At 41.8% G+C, this 18,942-nt stretch overlaps 1 protein-coding gene across 6 annotated transcripts in view; it reads left to right on the top strand.

Annotated features, from left to right (window-relative positions):
- The first annotated feature begins 5,645 nt into the window (after positions 1-5,645).
- Positions 5,646-18,942, top strand: part of AFF1 (ALF transcription elongation factor 1) — a 206,640-nt gene continuing 193,343 nt past the window's right edge. For all 6 annotated transcript variants that reach the window (XM_060147848.1, XM_060147853.1, XM_060147849.1 and 3 more), the window contains exons 1-2: positions 5,646-5,863; positions 18,365-18,438. In XM_060147848.1, the coding sequence (XP_060003831.1) occupies positions 18,401-18,438 (38 nt within the window). In that variant the 5' untranslated portion in view covers positions 5,646-5,863; positions 18,365-18,400. The remainder of the gene's footprint in view (positions 5,864-18,364; positions 18,439-18,942) is intronic.

The raw sequence follows: 18,942 nt of genomic DNA, 5'->3' as shown, positions 1-18,942 counted from the left end.
GGCAAGCGGGGGCCACTCTTCATCACAGTGCACGGGCCTCTCACTGTCGTGGCCTCTCTCGTTGCGGAGCACAGGCTCCAGACGCGCAGGCTCAGTAGTTGTGGCTCATGGGCCTAGCTGTTCCGCGGCATGTGGGATCTTCCCAGACCAGGGCTTGAACCCGTGTCCCCTGAATTAGCAGGCAGACTCTCAACCACTGCGCTACCAGGGAAGCCCATTTATTTTATTTTTTTAATTCAAGTATAGTTGTATTACAATGTTGTATTCGTTTCAGGTATATGGCAAAGTGATTCAGTTATATAAGTATATGTTCCTTTTTCAGTTTCTTTTCCAGTATAGGTTATTACAAGATATTGAATATGGTTCCCTGTGCTATTCCTTGTTGTTTATCTATTTTATATATAGTCGTGTGTATCTGTTAATCCCAAACTCCTAATTTATTCCTCCCTCCTCCCCTTTCCCCTTTGGTAACCATAAGTTTATTTTCTATGTCTGTGAGTCTTTCTGTTTTGTAAATAAGTTCATTTGTATCAGTTTTTCAGATTCTACATATAAGTGATATCATATGATATTTGTCTTTCTCTGTCTGACTTCACTTAGTATGATAATCTCTAGGTCCATCCATGTTGCTGCAAGTGGCATTATTTCATTCTTTTTAATGGCTGAGTAATATTCCAGTGTGTGTGTTTGTGTGTGCGTGTGTGTGTGTGTGTGTGTGTGTGTACCACATCCTCTTTATCCATTCCTCTGTCAATGGACATTTAGGTTGTTTCCATGTCCTGGCTATTGTGAGTGCTGCTATGAACACTGGGGTGCATGTATCTTTTTGAGTTAGAGCTTTCATCTTTTCCAGATATGTGCCCAGGAGTGGAATTGCTGGATCACATGGCAACTTTATCTTTAGTTATTTAAGGAACCTCTATACTGTTCTCCATAGTGGCCGCACCAATTTACATTCACACCAATAGTGCAGGAGGGTTCCCTTGGTAATGGACATTTGAACCTGAATCCTGTGTCTATAACGGTACCAGCAACAAAAGTTGGAGACCAAACAGGAGGAATTGGGTTGGGTGGGTTGTAAAAGAATGGGTGGACAGAGTGAAAAACCATGAGCTTCATACTAGATGTGCTGAGTATGTTTTGCTGATGGGACAACCCTGTGGAAATTTCCTGCAAACAAATGAGGGTGATAGTTTGGAACTTAGAAGAGAGATATAGATTGAGGTGAACCATAGTATTGAGTATTGCGTTCTTAAAGTTGTGCCATAGTCTTTAGGGTGCTTTTACCCACCGCCCCATCTCGCTCCCACTGGGAGCTCACCACCCAGTGGTGCCCCACTGGGGCACCATAACTTGGCTCTTGTATTCTGGCTCTGTCTGTTATTTCTTTCCCTTTTTCATTTTCCAAATATTTGGTTTTCCCATAATCTCTCAGCTTACTTATCCGCTTCCTATTTAACCCTCCGGATGTAACCGCCAGATTGAAAACCCATTGCGAACTCCCTCAGGCTTGCTGATGTAAATTTAACTGTAACAGACATTAGTTGGGATATTTATACTAATCTAATTCTGATAGTGGTAAGAACATGACCTTGAGCCATAGAAAAGCTGAGTTCAAATACTGTTTCTGCTATTTATTTGCTGTATAATCATGATAGAGATGAATAACCTCTCTGAGTTTATTTCTTCTTTAGACATGAACTAGAACTATACACATGTTTTCATAGGGGATTAAAAAAGCTATGTGTGTGAAATGTCTGGTAAATTGTAGAAATTTAGTTAAATCCCTACATTTATTTTTTCAGAGAAAAATATGGATCTGTGCTCATATTCTTTTTCTCCAGATTCATTGGCATTTTCCAAATTACAATTTTAAATACTAAATTAATTTAACAATACTATCACGTGACTCAAAAATATTCATAACCCCCCGGGATTGGGAAGTATTGTGTAGTAGCAATAGGTAAAAACTCACACACTGGGGCTTCCCTGGTGGCCCAGCGCAGTGGTTAAGAATCCGCCTGCCAATGCAGGGGACATGGGTTTGAGCCCTGGTCTGGGAAGATCCCATGTGTGGTGGAGCGACTAAGCCCGTCCACCACAACTACTGAGCCTGCGCTCTAGAGCCCGTGAGCCACAACTACTGAAGCCTGCACACCTAGAGCCCGTGCTCTGCAACGAGAAGCCACCGCAACGAGAAGCCGGCGCACCACAACGAAGAGTAGCCACCACTCACTACAACTAAAGAAAGCCTGCGAGCAGCAGTGTAGACCCAAGGCAGCCAAAAATAAATAAATAAATTTATTAAAAACACACACACACAAATATAAAACTCATATGTACTTGTTAGAAAAAATGAGGTAAGAAAAAAAAAGTGAGGTCTGGTCACTAGGAACCATGTTTTACACAACGTGTTCAAGATAAAATACAGTTATTTTAATTACAATAATTGTACACTTAGTTCTTCTTGAAGCAAAAGACAGCAGGTTTACATCTGCATACCTGCCTCCCAGGTAGAGATGTAAAGCTGGGAATTTCTATATCTGCCTACAATCTATGCCCAGCTCTCAGTACACTTTCTTCCATGGCCTCGGGGATTATAACTACAGCCTTACTGTCTCCTATTCATTTTCATTTTCGTATGGCAACCACAGTAGTCCTTCTAGAATGCAACCTGATCAAATCAATCTCCTACCCATTGTGCTTAGGATGAAAAGAAGACTCCCTAGGTTGGCATGTAGGGCCTTTCACCATCAGTCTGCCATTGACCTTTCCTATATTTCTCATCACTGCCCCTCAAAATCTTTGCCCGGAGGTCCTACTCCCCCTCCTCCTTTGTGTTCTTTTTGGGAAACTGGCTGTATCTCTACTGCCCTTTACCTGGCTTAGGCCAACCCTTCCTCCTTCCTCCTCACTGTCACCACTCCTCATCTATACCACCTTCTCCCCAGCTCTGGGCTGGTTGGTTGGTTGTTGTTGTTGTTGTTATCAACAACAGGTGTATGCTCAGGTTAGGACTTGGTTAGGATTTATTTGCCAGTTCGGTTAGGATTTTTTTACACTTTGAAGAAATTCATTCCCTTTGATATATACATGAAGTAATTTTGGAGTAACATAATTTAAACTGCTGGTTTAAAATGCTCAGGTCTTGCTGACTGCAGAGTTTAAGAATATACTCCAGTCTGCCCAAGCAAGCAGCCTAGGGGTTGGGATGCAGACACACTTCCCCCCAGTCTCAACCTTAACATGTGTTCCTGCCCCCTTGTACAGTTCAGGAGCTCTGAGAATACCACCTATGAGCTTCTGTGAGTCCCTGGGGGTTCACTTGTTTGTCTTCAAAATTTAAGTAGAATCATGACTGAAAATTGTCAGGTAACATCTCAGGAGTCCTTACATGAAGAGGTAGCTGATAAAGTACCATAATTGTATTAAAAAGGGAAAAAAAATTTTCAGTTCTGTTGTAAAAAAGATCACTGATGTCAGAGAAATGCTTCACCTTAGCAGAAACATAATCAGAAATAAAAGTGACTAGGTTGTCAAGATGAAGAAAGTGCTAGAATTTCATTGAGTGAGCTAAAAAATGTAACTAAAGAATTCCTATAATGAAGAAGATAAAGGAAAGTGTAGCTAATAAAGTGAAGTATCTGCATCTCTCTTGCATAATTACTTTCTTTTATGTCATAAATTTTTAAAAAATGTGGATATGGTATAATCACTATTTAAAATAGCCTGCTTATTAACTGGTTATACAATGTGACCTGGAGAAAAGGCAGAAAAGCAACTTTAAAAAAAAACTCACTAGAATGACTAACCGCTTTTTCTTTATTTATTATGAGAAAATTAGTTTTTATTTAAGTGTTTTAAAATAACCTATTTCCATTTCCAGAAATTAATCAATAGAAGCATGCATTGGAGTTGTTTATTTACTTGCTTGTATCTGCAAGGCACTGGAATCTCATGAAAACAGGTGCACTGTCTTTGTCACTGATATGGCCCATCACCTAGCACATTGCCTTAAAAACATTCCTATAAATGAAATGAACTATTCCCTGAACCAAAGCTACATCATCTTCAACAAAAAATTTTTGCAAAATTACATCCCTCAGCTCCAAAAGCAGTAAAATAATATTATCAAACTTGCACTGTCAACATCATTTACTAAATTGACTACAGTTTGAAGGTATTAGGAGGTGTTATGGGATTAGGAACACAACAAAGGAAAAAGTTTTAGATTGGTAAAAACCTTCAGATTATAAATTATGACCAGGCTTATATATATTTTATAATGAAATATATTAATTCCATAACAAAAAGGTTAAAATATTTGTTATGATTAAAATAGATATCAATCTCTGTTAGAAACATTTAAGAAGTGCACAAACTCGCATCTGTCAGGAGTGACTGCCGTCCCACCCTGCCCAGGGAAGACCTCCAAAGCTTTCATCTAGAGGCACACTAGATCTCATCAGGGGTAACTTAATTATTTTAGCTGTTAAGGTAAATCAAATCAATATCATCATGGGAGCATAGGGAGTAGGGAGAAGAGTTATATTTTGGAAGGCAGTCCATGGGAAATTAAGTCAAGCAGCCCAGAGTTTAATTTGGAAATGCAAGTATCTATCACTTAGGTTTTCAAATACTGTTCATGTTGACAATGAGGGACACGAGGGACAAAGCAACAACAACAACAAAAGAGGGGAGAACAGAGAGGGCACGGAAGGGGGATATTTTCATACATTATATTAATTTACATTTACATTATATTGCGTATGAATAAGATGATTTTCTTCATCCAAATAATTTCAGTCATTTAAACCATTAAGATATTGGAAAGAAGCCTGTCTGGGCCATTTGATACAATCTTCCTGCATCTCTTTCAGGGAGGAAGGTGAGATGATGCAAAGAACTCAGCGTGATGCTTTCCTTGGTATGTTCAAAGAAGGGATCGGGTAGCAACTAGACATAAGCTTTTGGATCTATTTGACAAAGCCCCAATACCCAGTAGAATTTCTTGGGGTTGGGCTGCTGAAGGGCAAGAACCGGGAGGCTGGATTCTGGAGACCTGGTTTCTCGTGCCACTTTTGAGCTTGTGACATTGGGCACAATACTTATTTTCAGCTCTTCGGTTTCATTATTTGGGAAACGGCAGCAATAATGTGTCTGTTTTATAAGGCTGTTACGAAGATGAGATGGGCCTGTGTGTGAAAAGCCCTTTATAAACCGTAAAACGCTCTCCAGATGTTAGTTATTATCTCCTTTAAAGGATACAGAATGTTTCAATTGTGTAAGGGACTGCAAAAAGACTCCTTGACACTTTAGTCAGAACTTGACCCTAAGCTTAATCCCGCTGTAAAGCGAAAGGGTGCTTGTGTCCCACACCAGCCGGGGGGAGGGTCACCCATGCTGCCGGTGCGGTCACTGCAGTATTCCATCCTGAGAGGCTGCTCGCCCTAGATCCTCCCACTGGTCCCAAGGGGAGGGCCGAGCAGTTCCTCTCCATCTGGGTGGCGCCAGCTAGAGGGCGTGGGCCGGGCGGGGCCGGGGAACGCGGTGGGGGGCGTGACCTCCTGGGGGCGTGGCTTCGCTTCCTGGGCGTTCCTGGGCCGCCGGCGCACAGAGGTTGCCAGCCAGCGAGCGAGCGAGCGGGCGAGCGCGCAGCTTCTGCGCACTCGGCCGCCGCCTGCGCGCGTCGCTGGCACAGCTGCGTTCTCGCCTCCGCGGCTGGGAGCCGGGTCCAGCGCTAGCCGACGCTGAGCGCCCTGTGCTCCCCACACCTGCGCGCCTTCCCGACGGCAACAGGTCAGGGGCGGGCGGAGGCGGCGAGGGCGCACGACCCGAGACTGGAGGACTAAAGGTCTGGAAGGTAAGCGGAACCCTGCGCCCCTCGGGCTGGGGGTCATCCTGGCCAGAACGCCGCGGTCGCTGACTTCTGGGAAGCCCAGGCTCTGCCGCCTCGCTGCCGGCTTCCCAGCACGCTGGCTCAAGTCGCTGTTGTTCCCGCTTTTCCAGTGGGAACCTTAGGGTAGAACGGGCGAAGGAGGCGCAGAGCTCGCACCGTCCTTACAAATCCCGGCAGGTAGCGTCTAGAAAAACTGGGGAGGGGAACACAGGAAGGGACCCATCCTCCTCCCCAAAATCAAACGTTGGCCCGTGAGCCCCGCGTCTTGCCGATAGATGTTCGGATTTTGGAACCTGGTCCCGAGGTTGCGTAATAGAAGAGTCCCAGAAGTTTCTCAGGGGGGGTAAAAGCGGGGCTTTTCTCTCCTCTATTACGAGTTCCCATCCCTCCCGTCATAGTCACCCCTCCCCCCTACGTCTAGTAGAGACAGATTGGTGGTTCCAATCTCATCAAATTGTGATTGAGGTGGAAGCGTGCGTCGGTGGTCCGCACTCTAGAGAGGGAGGAGAAAAGTTGGAGGCACCTTCTGAGGCTTACTCCTGGCACACAGGGAGACGACGTCTGCAGAACATGGAACTGGTTAATTTCCCTTGACGGTAATTTTTTCTTGGTGTTTGATCCTCCGACTGCCGCACGCTAAGCCCTCCGACTGTGCGAGCGCCGGGGTCGGCGAATTAGGAAGGAGAGGAATTGGAGGGTTATAGGAATCATACTTTCCTATAATGTGTTGGGAGTATCGTTAATGAAGCTGCGAGGGACCTTCAAGGGTCTTGATATTTTCCTCGTAGGTTAGTCTTATAGGAGTTTACACACACAGACCCCGTATTGTTGTGCAAATTGTCCCAGGAAGACCCTTGGCTTTGGAGGTGGAGGTGGAGGTGTGTCCGAATCTTTCGGGAGCTCATCTCTGTTGGGAGCTGAAGTGGGGGTGGGGAAGGCCTTACAGACGAAGTTTTGTTTTTTTAAGGGTGGGATGGGGTAATCTTAACCCTCTTGGTGCCTGTTGGAGGCGGGGATGGGGATGGGGGATGAGGGATGACATACCATCAAGAAACCAGACAGATATAAAACTTTAAAGGCGAAACTGTACATTAAGGCGAAGACCCAGTGTTCCCTGAGACGGTTGGAAGGTGAGAAGAGCTCAGTAATTGAGGCACAGAAACCTCAGGCAAGGGACCGGCCTGAGAATTTGGGGGATTTTGCTTGTGCAAGATTATTTCAGAGCAAGGTCATGCAGAGGTGGTAGAAGGAACGGGCGGTGGTGGGACACCCCTCCCGGACCAACGTGTTGTCAGACTCCGCGAGGGCATAGAAGTCACGAAAAAGAAAGACCTTTGGACTCGGGAGTCTAGTTCTGCTTAGAGGCTTAAGAATACCTAGGCATGCCCTGTTTCGATGTTTACTTCCTCTGTCTAATGTATTTCCTTAGCTTGCCTTTCATCTTTAGTGGCGAGGGTTCCTTGAGTGGATATTCTGGAAATAAATTCACAGGAGAGTTGAAAATTCTGGATGGTTTGCCTGCTTTCATTTAAAGGTGGTGTCTCTTGCCAGTGTCTGAAAGTATTTTATTTGAAGATAAATATGTAGAAGAGGAATGGAGAGAACTAAAGGATAACGACCCACGAGAATGAAAGGAAACTAGGAGAGAAAGTAGAATAGATAAAAAACTAATTTGAATTCAACTAATTTAGGAAAGGGAACCAAGGAAATGATTTGGGACAGATTTGGTCACTTTAAGACAAAGAGGTATTGAAGAGTGGGATACAAGGCTTTGAAAAAAAAATGAATTTAGATATTGGGGACTTCCTCCCCCCACCCCCCCCCTTTTCTTTTTCTAAATAGAACTGACAGCGATGATGAGGCTAGGGATGTGGAACTTAAAGGTGTGTTACTGTGGACTCTTTGCTTCCCACTTGCAGGAAGAAAATGAACTGTTACATATCAGTTAATACGTCTTATTCATCCACTATAGCAATTGAATTTCTGTAGTGTCTTTGGCATTTGCTTAACTCTTCAATTTAATAAAGATACAATTTTGAAGACTCAAAATGTGTTAAGGCTCAAGTGTATTAATTTAGAATACAAAAATCATCAAGAGGCTGAGAATTTATGGCAAGAGTAAAGCCCAGGTGATTTTCAACATTGCTTGCTCCTACAAGATGCAGAATATGCATGCATTTTTTGCTACCAGAAGTCACTGTTTCATTGTGGGGTTATGAGATGGTAAGTAGGTAAGTAGTTAGACTATGTCAAAACTGGCTTTCTTTTCTGTTTCCTTTTGGTTTCACTGAATTTTGAAAGGACTTGGTGGAGCTAAAAGTAACTTTTTTATTGACTAAGATACTTGCTTAATTTGGTTTTGGATTACATTGGAAGAGTATTGTTCGATTAAGGTATATATATGTAAATATATGAGTTGCCTCTTTATTAGGTACCTCTATAAATCACTGTAGCCATGTGATTGTTTAGTTGAAGTTATATTGCCTTGGGAGTTGAAAAGATGGGTAAAAAAAAAGCTTAGGAAAGGCAAACTTGTTTTCCATATTTTAAAAAATATTTATTTATTTATTTTTGGCTGCATTGGGTCTTCATTGCTGCATGCGGGCTTTCTCTAGTTGTGGCGAACAGGGGCTACTCTTTATTGGGGTGCACGGGCTTCTCATTGCGGTGGCTTCTCTTGTTGCAGAGCACGGTCTCTAGGCGCACAGACTTCAGTAGCCTCAGTAGTTGTGGCTCGTGGGCTCTAGAGTACAGGCTCAGTAGTAGTGGTGCACGGGCTTGGTTGCTCTGCAGCATGTGGGATCTTCCCAGACCAGGGATTGAACCTTTGTCCCCTGCATTGGCAGGTGGATTCTTAACCACTGCACCACCAGGGAAGCCCCATATTTTTAAAGAAGCAAACGAAAGGAGTTTCACGTTCAACTCTGTAATTTGTGCTCTTTCATCAAACAAATTTGCATAATCCTTTATGAAGTTAGTTGACTGTTAAAATTCCAAATCTTGAGATAGACTGTGCTACTTGTTAAAAGGTAGAACTAATTTATATATAAATATCTGAATTATTATAAGACATACACAGGGGACAATACACTCTGCAGATGTCCCTTAAGGTATAGCAACATAGCTGGTATATTCTCCTTACTATTGCAGCTCTACACTGAAAGCTGTCCTTCAACTTGAATTCATTTGCTATCTTAGATTTGTCTGTTGAAGCTAAAAGCCCAAAGTTCCCCTATTTTAAGACTAGACCGTTAACTAATTTTTCAGGAGATCGAGAAAGTATGTTGGAGAGAGTACAAATTAAGGAACTGCATTTACCATACATAAAGTTTGTAAATAAATTATATTTTTCATTAAATTATAAATTCAACAATGATTTCTGTTCTCAAATGATATTTGACAATGGTTTTGTAGCAGTCTCTTTTTATACACAATAGTAGCTTATATAATATTTGCTGATTTAATATTAGATTTCATTAAAAGAGATTACATAAACCCTGTAATCTATTTATTAAAATTCTACCACAGTGAAGAAGTAAATGTGGAATATTTAGTTCTTTGTAGGTGCACATCCTTTATTCCTGACTGTTTACAAGAGCACAAGAGATTGTCGTAGATGGGAAACCATGAGGCTCCTAAGGCCGTGAGGGTTGCTAATAGGAGTTTCTGTCTTATGCCTTAGGACAGAACTCCTTCAGTAGTGTTCTCCAGGGGACGAAAATCAGCTGATTTTCTTAAATTATCTGTCCCATTTAAAACATGACTAAGGATTTCTTGTTCAAGTGACTTTTTCCTATTAAAAGACTGAGATTATTGTGACAAGTGGAGCCCAGAGGAATCAATTACATCATTAATATAATACCTCATGTTCATTCCCAATACCTCATAAGTATCGAGCATCTTCTAGTGCCAGACAGTACTCTAAGCTTTGGAGAAACTGATAACACCAGATCAAGACAGAGAAAGAGCCCATGCAGGTGGAGTTTACATCCACGTAGCACAAAAGCTGTTTACCAACGGCTTTCACATGACATATCATTTAGGCCTAATTGCAACTCTGAAGTTGGAGTTCATTCTACATTTTAAAATCAGGAAATTGAGTTGAAGAGTTAAGTGACTTGACTCTGTGACTCAAAGCCTGCTGCCCTTTCTACTGTGGTACACTGTGTTGGCTGTGTTGATATGTGGTTTCCTGTTTTTCAAGAATTACAGCTTGACTCTCAAATATAAATAGTGTTTCTCCTTGGCTAAGTAATTCTTTCTAATCATTATGGGAATAAAAAAGCAGGTATTTTCATTTAGCATTATGGACATATATCTGTGACTCCAAAGGAGAATATGCAGACGTATTAAACAGACATGTGGTATTTATTTGCACCAAATAAAGATCCCTACCTTCCTAAAAATTAAATGCAAGGGCTTAGGAGCCATCTCCCTTAGTGCTTCAAATCTATTATTCAAGTTATGAAAGGTCAGTTCACATCCCTATGTAAATCAGGATATACTCATACCATTTTGTTCTATCTTATAGATACAGTGAATATATGCATATGGCAGTGTTTTTCAAACTTATAGTAAGCATCAGAACCTCCTGGAAGGCTTTTAAGACACAGATGTGTCTCTTCCTCCCCCACTCCCCAAGTTTCTGATTCAGTAGGTCTGGGGTAATGCCCAAGAATTTACACTTGTAACATGTTTGCAGGTGATATTGATGCTTCTAGTTCTGGAATTACACTTTGAGGACTACTGCAGTATAGCAGAGAATTTAAAAGCATGGTTTCTAAGCCAGACAGCTTGGGCTTGAATCTTGGATATGCCACCTACTAGCTGTCAGACCTTAGGCAAATTACTTAACTTCTTGTCAAGAACTGTTAAGGCTCTGAGATTTTACCCTGCTTTCAAGGTAACAAGCTAACCTGCCACAGTTTCATGGACTCTTGGGAATGGGTTTATTATTCATAATAATAGCTGTGGCCAGAGTATCACCATTTTCTTATACTGGTTCCCTAAGCCCCAGTTTCCAAAGAAGAGAGATGTGGAGAGAGTCAGACGTTACCTGCAAACACAGTGGATTATATTAAGGAGAGAAATCCTGATCTTAGGGAATCCTAATCTTTTATAATGGGCAGTAAGCATGACTGCCCTTTGTTCCAGAGGGAGACATTATCTTGATTATACTGGATAGTAAACCTGCCACCCTTTGCTCTAGAAGGAGACATTATATTTTTCAAAGCTGTTCTCTATACAAGTATCTTTAAAGATTGTATGGAACAAAAGCAGTTGGTGCCTCTGCTTGTACAATATGCAGAAATGACCCATGGAGAGTTGGCTCCCAATACTTTTCCATTCCCTTATACAATGGAGTTAACAATACTGTAGTATCTCCCTTACTGGGTAGTTGGGTAGATTAAAGGTAATAAGACTTGGCAAGTGCTTGAAGCAGAACATAATAAGTGCTACATAAATATTTCCTATTATTACTCCTGAAGGAAAAACATTTTTTTTAATGGTAAGTATTGCCTTATAAGATGAAATAATTGCTTTACTGAGTATCCCTAACTTTGAGTTCATTCCAAGAAACTTCTTTAATGGGTCTAAGTTCTAAAATGGCGATGATGCATTGTATGATAATCTTACCATTCCATGGGGAATGAGGCTTAAATATTTACTACCAACATTCATGTGCTCTCCCATGTGTCTCCGCCTCCTTAAGTTATACAGAATCATGTGACTAATTCTGTCCATTGGGCTGTCTATGGGAGTAACATATATTCCTGGACTGAAGCATTTAAGTGGCTCTTATGAGACCCTCCACCTCTATTTTTTTACTATAGTAAACCCTGCAGCCACATTTTGAGATATTGGAGCTTCCAACTTGGCTTTTTTCCAGCTTAGGTTTCTCAGTGTGGAGAAAACTCCCTGCCTCCTTCTTACACCCCTCCCCTTCCCCACCCCCCCGCAATATGCAATGGACATAAAGAATAATCAGGAAATAAGTTTTTGTGCTATCAAGCTACTGAAATTTGGGGGTTAATTTGCCACTATAGCATAACCTAGACTACCCTTACTATATTCCAGTATCTATAATACCTGCCTACTGTGAGAAAGTTGACAGTCAATTATTTTAAAATATAGGCTCTGAGTATATATATGTAAAGCTGGGCATAGAGCTTGCATTCTGTGGAGGAGATATAAACATTAACATATTTATTTACTTAGCATAAGTTAATTTCAGATAGTGGTAAGTACTATGAAAAGATAAGTGTGGCCAACACTGTTCTTTTCTTCCCCAGTGCTCATTCCCATTTTTTTGTTGCTAAGAGAACCTTGATTGTGTGTGGGATTACATTGTGCCCAGCCTTAGGCAGTAGATCATGTTTGTTCTCAGCCAGTGACAACAATTTGTATCCTGATTTACCTGCAGCTGGAGGAGGCCACGTGACCTAGTTCTGGTTTTTAGATAGGTTTGGGGAAGGATTCCTCTCCTGACAAAAGGGGAGAGATGTGGCTGACATAGCCACACCTTCCTCCTCTCATCTTCTACCTGCCTTGCATGTTGAAAAGCCGTCTGGTTGTGGCAGCAACCTTTTTGTACCATGAAATGACAAACATAAAGACAGCGTGCTAAATATGGCAGAGCCAGAATTCCTGATGGCCTCACTGAACAGCTAAAATTATACCAGTAGCCACCCTCCTCTAGACTTGCTATAGGAGAAGTAGAAACCTCTATTAATTAAGCACTTGTTACTTGCAGCTAGGCACATTCTGAATCCGTATAGAGTATAATGGAATAGAGCATGGGTTGGCAGGAGGGCACAGCAGCGCTACATTAGCTACTGTATTCAGGGGAGACCTCTTGGAGAATTTATCATTTGAGCTGAGACCTGAATGATGGGAGGGAGCTGACAAGGTGTGGGATGTGTACTTGAGTCTGGGTGCAGCACCAGAGCCCCCTAGAACAAGGATTTGAAGTGGAGAAGAGATAGTTGGGGAAATCATGTTCCATTATGAATTTCTAGGCATGTGGGCTTCATGTGGCACTGGAGAGCTAAAGGAATTGTAGGTGCTCAGGTCAGTTTGGGGCCCTGGGAGATTGTGGGGTACTTGGGGTAGAGTTATGGAGAATTCAGATGAAAACAGTATATGACCCATGACTCACCCGTGACACGTTGCCAATTACCAAGAGACTGTTATTCCTGGAGGGTATGTGTGGAAAAGGGGAAGGAGATCTGACCAGGGACTACTGATCAGTCCAGACATCCTCTGGTCTCTGGACAGTTATTTTCCTAATATTCTCCTTTGGAAACTGGGTCATGGTCATGGGGCTTTGAGACCTGCTTAGCGCTGTTTGTCCAGTTGAAAAGCTTCTCTAATGTATGGATTGTCCCTAGCATGTGCTTTGGTTGGCAGAAAGATAACCGGAACAACTACTACAACCATTTATTGAGTGCTCACCATGAGCTTGGCATTGTGCTAAAAACATTACACCCATTTTATTTAACCCTACAACAACCCCAGGAAGCCCCATATTACTGATGAGAAGGCTGAGACCTTGGGGGAGAACAGTGATTTTCTTGAGGTTATATACCTAGTAGGTTGCAAAGCAGGCCTTTAAACAAGCATGTCACAAAGACTGCTGAGAGTAGGTTCCCCAGAATGTGCTAAGTTTGGGAGCACTTAATGACCTAGAACAGAATAATTGAAAATATCCTGAATAATTTTTCTGTATTCCTCCTCTCTCTTTGTTTCCTTGTAATTATATATGTATATGGCGTAAATGTCTATAAAACTTAAAAAAATTTTTTTTTACTTGAAATGTTTTACCTATTTTGGGGAGAAAGGTAGTTTGATGTACATGACATTTTTATTTCTGAATAAATTTGCATTGCAAGAGGCTGGAAGGCCTATGAAGGGTCACTTAAATAGATCTGGCAAGGTACAGTCCTACATGCAGCATAGTCTGTTTCACTTACATAAAAAGTGAGATAGACATTGCTGACTTAAATAAGAACTGCTATGTATTGAATGCCCATGATGTGTCAGTGTGCTGGGCATTTTAGCTAGATCTATAAAACACTCTTCTCAGTAACTCTGTAAAATAGGCTGTTTTCCATTTTACAGATGGGAGCACTGAGGCTGGTAGGGCTTAATTTGCCCAAAGTGATCACCTGTCTCACTTGAACTTATTCTCTTTTTGCTGTATAGCACTATGTTATGTTATGTTATTTATTTATTTGACTGCGCCGGGTTTTAGTGGCAGCACATGGGATCTTCACTGTGACATGCGGGATCTAGTTCACTGACCAGGGATTGAACCCAGGCCCCCTGCATTGGGAGTGTGGAGTCTTAACCACTGGACCACCAGGGAAGTCCCTACTCTGTTTTTAATGTAGAGCCAAGTTGGAATCTTAACTGCTTTTTTTTAACGGGAGGATTTTAAACTGCCCCCCTCCCCCATTTTTTATTCTGCTTTGTCTTTATAATCTGGTGAGAATAATATAAAAATGTATGAAAACTTCAAGACCTTCTGATTTCAATATTTATGGGCCAGTACATCCCCCCCCCCAACCCTTATATTTAGGGAAAAAAAAACGTTTACACAGGTAATAAAGGATTCATAGCATATAGAATAAAAGATGAAAGTGCCCCTTTCCAGAGAAGCCACTATTAACAGTTTGGTTCTGTGTGTGTGTTTGTGTGTGTGTATGTTATGGGTGTGTGTTATGCATAAATATAAAAGGAAAGCATTTTCTTTTCAAACAAATTAGCTCACATTGTACATTTTGTTCAGCATCTTGTTTGGATAAACCTATTCTTTTTGATGTTTCATTGTGTCTCATGTGCCATAATTTATTTACCATTTCTGTGTTTATATGTATTAGGTTGTTACCACTTTTTTTTTTGCTATTATAAGCAACATTTTATTGCACAAACCTTCTTGTACAAATGTGACTTTTTAAGAAAGATTTTCAAAGGAGACATTAACTGAAGCATATACTAATTGCCTTTCTTAGCAGTAGTTTAGGGTTATAACTTCCTGACTACAGTAGGCCTCCATTCTAACCTAACTAACCTTATATCTGAGTTGTGTGGTTACTCTGTACAGCTGTGCAAATCATACATACATCCGCATCTAAGTAGACTTCCATAGGCTGAATTTGGTCTTTCCTGTGAGTCGTAAGAGTCAATAATCTGGTGATATAGCCTCCTTACCCTTGCCTCTGTGGAACGGATTGAGCCACCATACAAGGTTATGAATTTGAATTGTACACACAAGTCCCTGGCTGTGCCCAGGGGCCAGATGCCTCAGAGAATATGTCTCTTGCACTTTGTACTTCACTCACCCACCCAAGAAGCCAGTAGTGAGAGCCAGGGATTCTGCTGACTCCTTCAGTCTTGGACTTGTCAGTTCCTAGGCCCATTTTTAATTTTTTTAAAAAAATTAATTTTTTTTTTGTGTGTGGTACACTGGCCTCTCACTGTTGTGGCCTCTCCCGTTGCGGAGCACAGGCTCCGGACGCGCAGGCGCAGCGGCCATGGCTCACGCACGGGCCCAGCCGCTCTGCGGCATGTGGGATCTTCCCGGACCGGGGCACGAACCCGTGTCCCCTGCATCGGCAGGCGGACTCTCAACCACTGCGCCACCAGGGGAGCTCCCCTAGGACCATTTTTTAAAAAACAGGCTGGCTGGCTTGCTTGCTTTATTTATTTATCTATTTATTTATTTATAGCAGTTAAGTTCACAGCAAAATTGAGTGGAAGGTATAGAGATTTCCTGTAGACTTCCCTGTCCCCATCCCCACCCCTAGCTTCCCCCATAATCAACTGTCTCCTACTAGGGTGGTACATTTGTTACAATTGAGGAACATGAGCATTGACACATCATTATCAGCCAGAGTGCTAGACCATCTTTTAACTACAGCTCTGCCTGGTTTGCTCCTCACTTCCTTTAAGCCTTTGCTCAAATGTTTCCTTCTCTGACCACTCTATATAAAATTGTAACACCTTACCTCCTTTCCTCTCTGGCGCGCTACACTGTTCACTTTGTTTTTCTCCTTTTAAAGTCTAACATCTATATATTATGTTTCATCTTTGCTTACCTCCTGTAGTTTGTCAACTCAGCATGGCAAGTGCCTATTTCCTTCACTCTCTTATTCTTACAGTAGATACCCAGGAAATATTTGTTGGCTCAGTGAGTAAATGAACAAACAAGGGAACTCAGGACCACGCTGTCAGGTTGACATCCCTCAACAGCCCCTCTGCCCCCTCCCTTGCTGCCCTCCTTTCTCCACCAATCCACCCTGGGATGGGTGCTGTTGGGCCGCAAGCAGGTGGACCCTCCTCACTGGGAGGGCTGTGTTGGGGACTGCCATCATGGACTCTTGAGAAGGCTTTACAGTGTTAAGAAGATTAATGCCAAAGCAAATGCCTACTATTTTATTGATAATTTGCTGTGGGCCAGCCCTGCATGTTGAGAGAGAAAGAGAGAGAGAGGGGAGGTGGGGTAAGGGGGAGGGAAAGGAGGGTGGAGAAAGACAGAGGAAGAAGGAGAAACAGAAGTATGTGTTTGAGGGACTTCCCCGGTGGTCCAGTGGTTAGGACTCTGCACTTTCATTGCTGAGGGTGCAGGTTCAGTCCCTGGTCAGGGAACTAGCATCCTGCAAGCTGCGCAGTGTGCACACCCCCCAACAAGAAAAAAGTGTGTGTTTGATGGGCTTCCCTCATGGCACAGTGGTTAATCCACCTGCGAATGCAGGGGACACGGGTTTGAGCCCTGGTCCGGGAAGATCCCACATTCCGTGGAGCAACTAGCCCGTAGAGCAACTAGCCCGTGAGCCACAACTACTGAGCCTGCGCTCTAGAGCCTGTGCGCCACAACTGCTGAATCCCGAGCCCCTAGAGCCCATGCTCCCTGACAAGAGAAGCCACCGCAATGAGAAGCCTGCGGATCATAATGAAGAGCAGCCCCTGCTTGCCACAACTAGAGAAAAGCCCGCCAGCAGCAACAAAGACCCAATGCAGCCAAAAATAAAATAAATTAATAATAATTTAAAAAATCATGTGTTTGAGAGAGGGAAAGTGAGAGAGTAAGGGGGGAGAGTGAGGGAGGTGATTGGGATTTGAGTTGGAGAATTTAGGAAACTTGCCTAGGGCCACTATAGCCAGTTGAAGGAGTGGCCTACTCCAAAGCATGTTTGACCCTGAAAATTTGAGCTCTACTAGTGAGTTTAATTAGAATATTTGTAGCATCTGTGTTACATTCTTTTGGGGGAGGAGATAGAGTGGCAAGTGGTATCTACTAATATGAAACATTGTAGTCAGCAAGTCAGCAATTTTAATTTCATGGAGGGGGAGATAAAAGACCTTATCAAGAGGCAGAGTAGAGCTGAAGGACTCTATTCAGCGTTTCTTCAGCCTTAGGCAAAAAGCCTCTTAAAGTAGCAGACAAGCTAAAATTGTTACAAATTTAACATCATGTTTCCATTTGTATCAAATAGTTGGTTAAATTGGTACTAAGATAATTTGGTAACATACCCTCTGCCTTAAGGATGTTTGAAAAAATAGAAACTATTTAAAGCAAGTTAGGATAAGAGCAGTAAATTTACAAATACATACAAGAAAGGGAAAAGGAAACAGCTGTTGATAGTGTTAACCATAGAGAGAGAGGTTGTTTCTAGAGATACACAAGATAGTACCAAGGCCATCTGCCCAGGTTGGATAACAACTTTTTAAAACTAGTACTGTTTTGAGAGAATGCTCCAGAATTGCTTTGGGGGTTAAGTACCTTTTATGAGTGGAAGTAAAATCTCAGGATTGGCTCTTAAACTGGGCCCACTTTTTTATTTAGTGTGGAATTCTTATGTGAAGATCAACTATTAATTTTTTCTTGTCCATACTCTTTCACCATTTTCCCTTTTGACTCTAGTGAGGTTGTTGACACAACCTATTACCTTAGGCAACTTACTTAAAACTGAGTTTCAGTTTTCTTATATATAAAATGGGGTATTTGGTATATGGTGTATTAGTATGCAATACTAATTAGTATGCAATACTAATGTTACATTCCATGTAAACATTACAGTACACTTACACCTTCCAAGTGTATTGTAATGTTTACATGAAATGTCATTTTTAGAGGGCTTAACACAATGCTTGGCACAAAGTAGACACTGGGGAAATGTTATTTCCTTTCTTCCTTCTCATGATAAACTTGTGCACATTTTTTCCTGGCTGAAATTGCTTTGAGTAGCAGCCTTAAAATTAAAAGTACATTTGGCCAAAAGTGCATTTGGCCTTTGATATATGCTGGCTGGTTTGTTCACGCAACTTGAGAGTTGGTGAAGAGCCATTCTCTTATTCGAATGGGAACTTTGAATTCTGTGTCCAATAAGATTTCTTACAGGTCAGGTGTACCTATGAGGTTACTTACGGGCTAATGTTCACAGGCTGCTGTGTCTCTTTCAGATGAATAGACTCGTCGCTTTCCACTGACTGGCAGCAATGGCATTTACCGAAAGAGTCAACAGCAGTGGCAACAGGTAACCATGAAATCCATGATGCAAGGATGTGATATTTAATTTTATAATCTATTGTTCAAAGAATAAGTTTGGTCCTTTTTATTTTTGTGACTTATGACTCTCTGGTGCAGGAAAATGTGTCAAAATTTCTGTTTTCTCTACATAAAGTCAAACCTATTAGACTGGCTACATATTTTCTTTAAATTTAGTACTCTCAACTCATTTCTTTAACATGTGGTTGTGATGTTAGATCAGCGTCTTAATTCTCAGTTCAAGGTACTGGTCCAGATTACACTGATCTGGGAAAATGTACACCTATTCAGCTTGTACTGAAACAGATATCATGATGAAATCCGCCTTATGAGAGCCTTGAAAGAGGGAATTCTGTCAGTTACATTTTATGACTTTCACATCTCTCCCTACAACTCTGTATATATAGTTCTTGCATATAGTACATGTCCAGGGTTGGTTGAGGGGAGCATATTTATATTCTGAAGCAGTTATAAAGAATAACTCATTTGCTAT

Source organism: Lagenorhynchus albirostris, chromosome 4 (genome assembly GCF_949774975.1).
Source record: "Lagenorhynchus albirostris chromosome 4, mLagAlb1.1, whole genome shotgun sequence".
Classification (NCBI taxonomy): domain Eukaryota; kingdom Metazoa; phylum Chordata; class Mammalia; order Artiodactyla; family Delphinidae; genus Lagenorhynchus; species Lagenorhynchus albirostris.
Note: the sequence above shows the minus strand (reverse complement) of the source record. Positions and strands in the feature narration are given on the sequence as shown.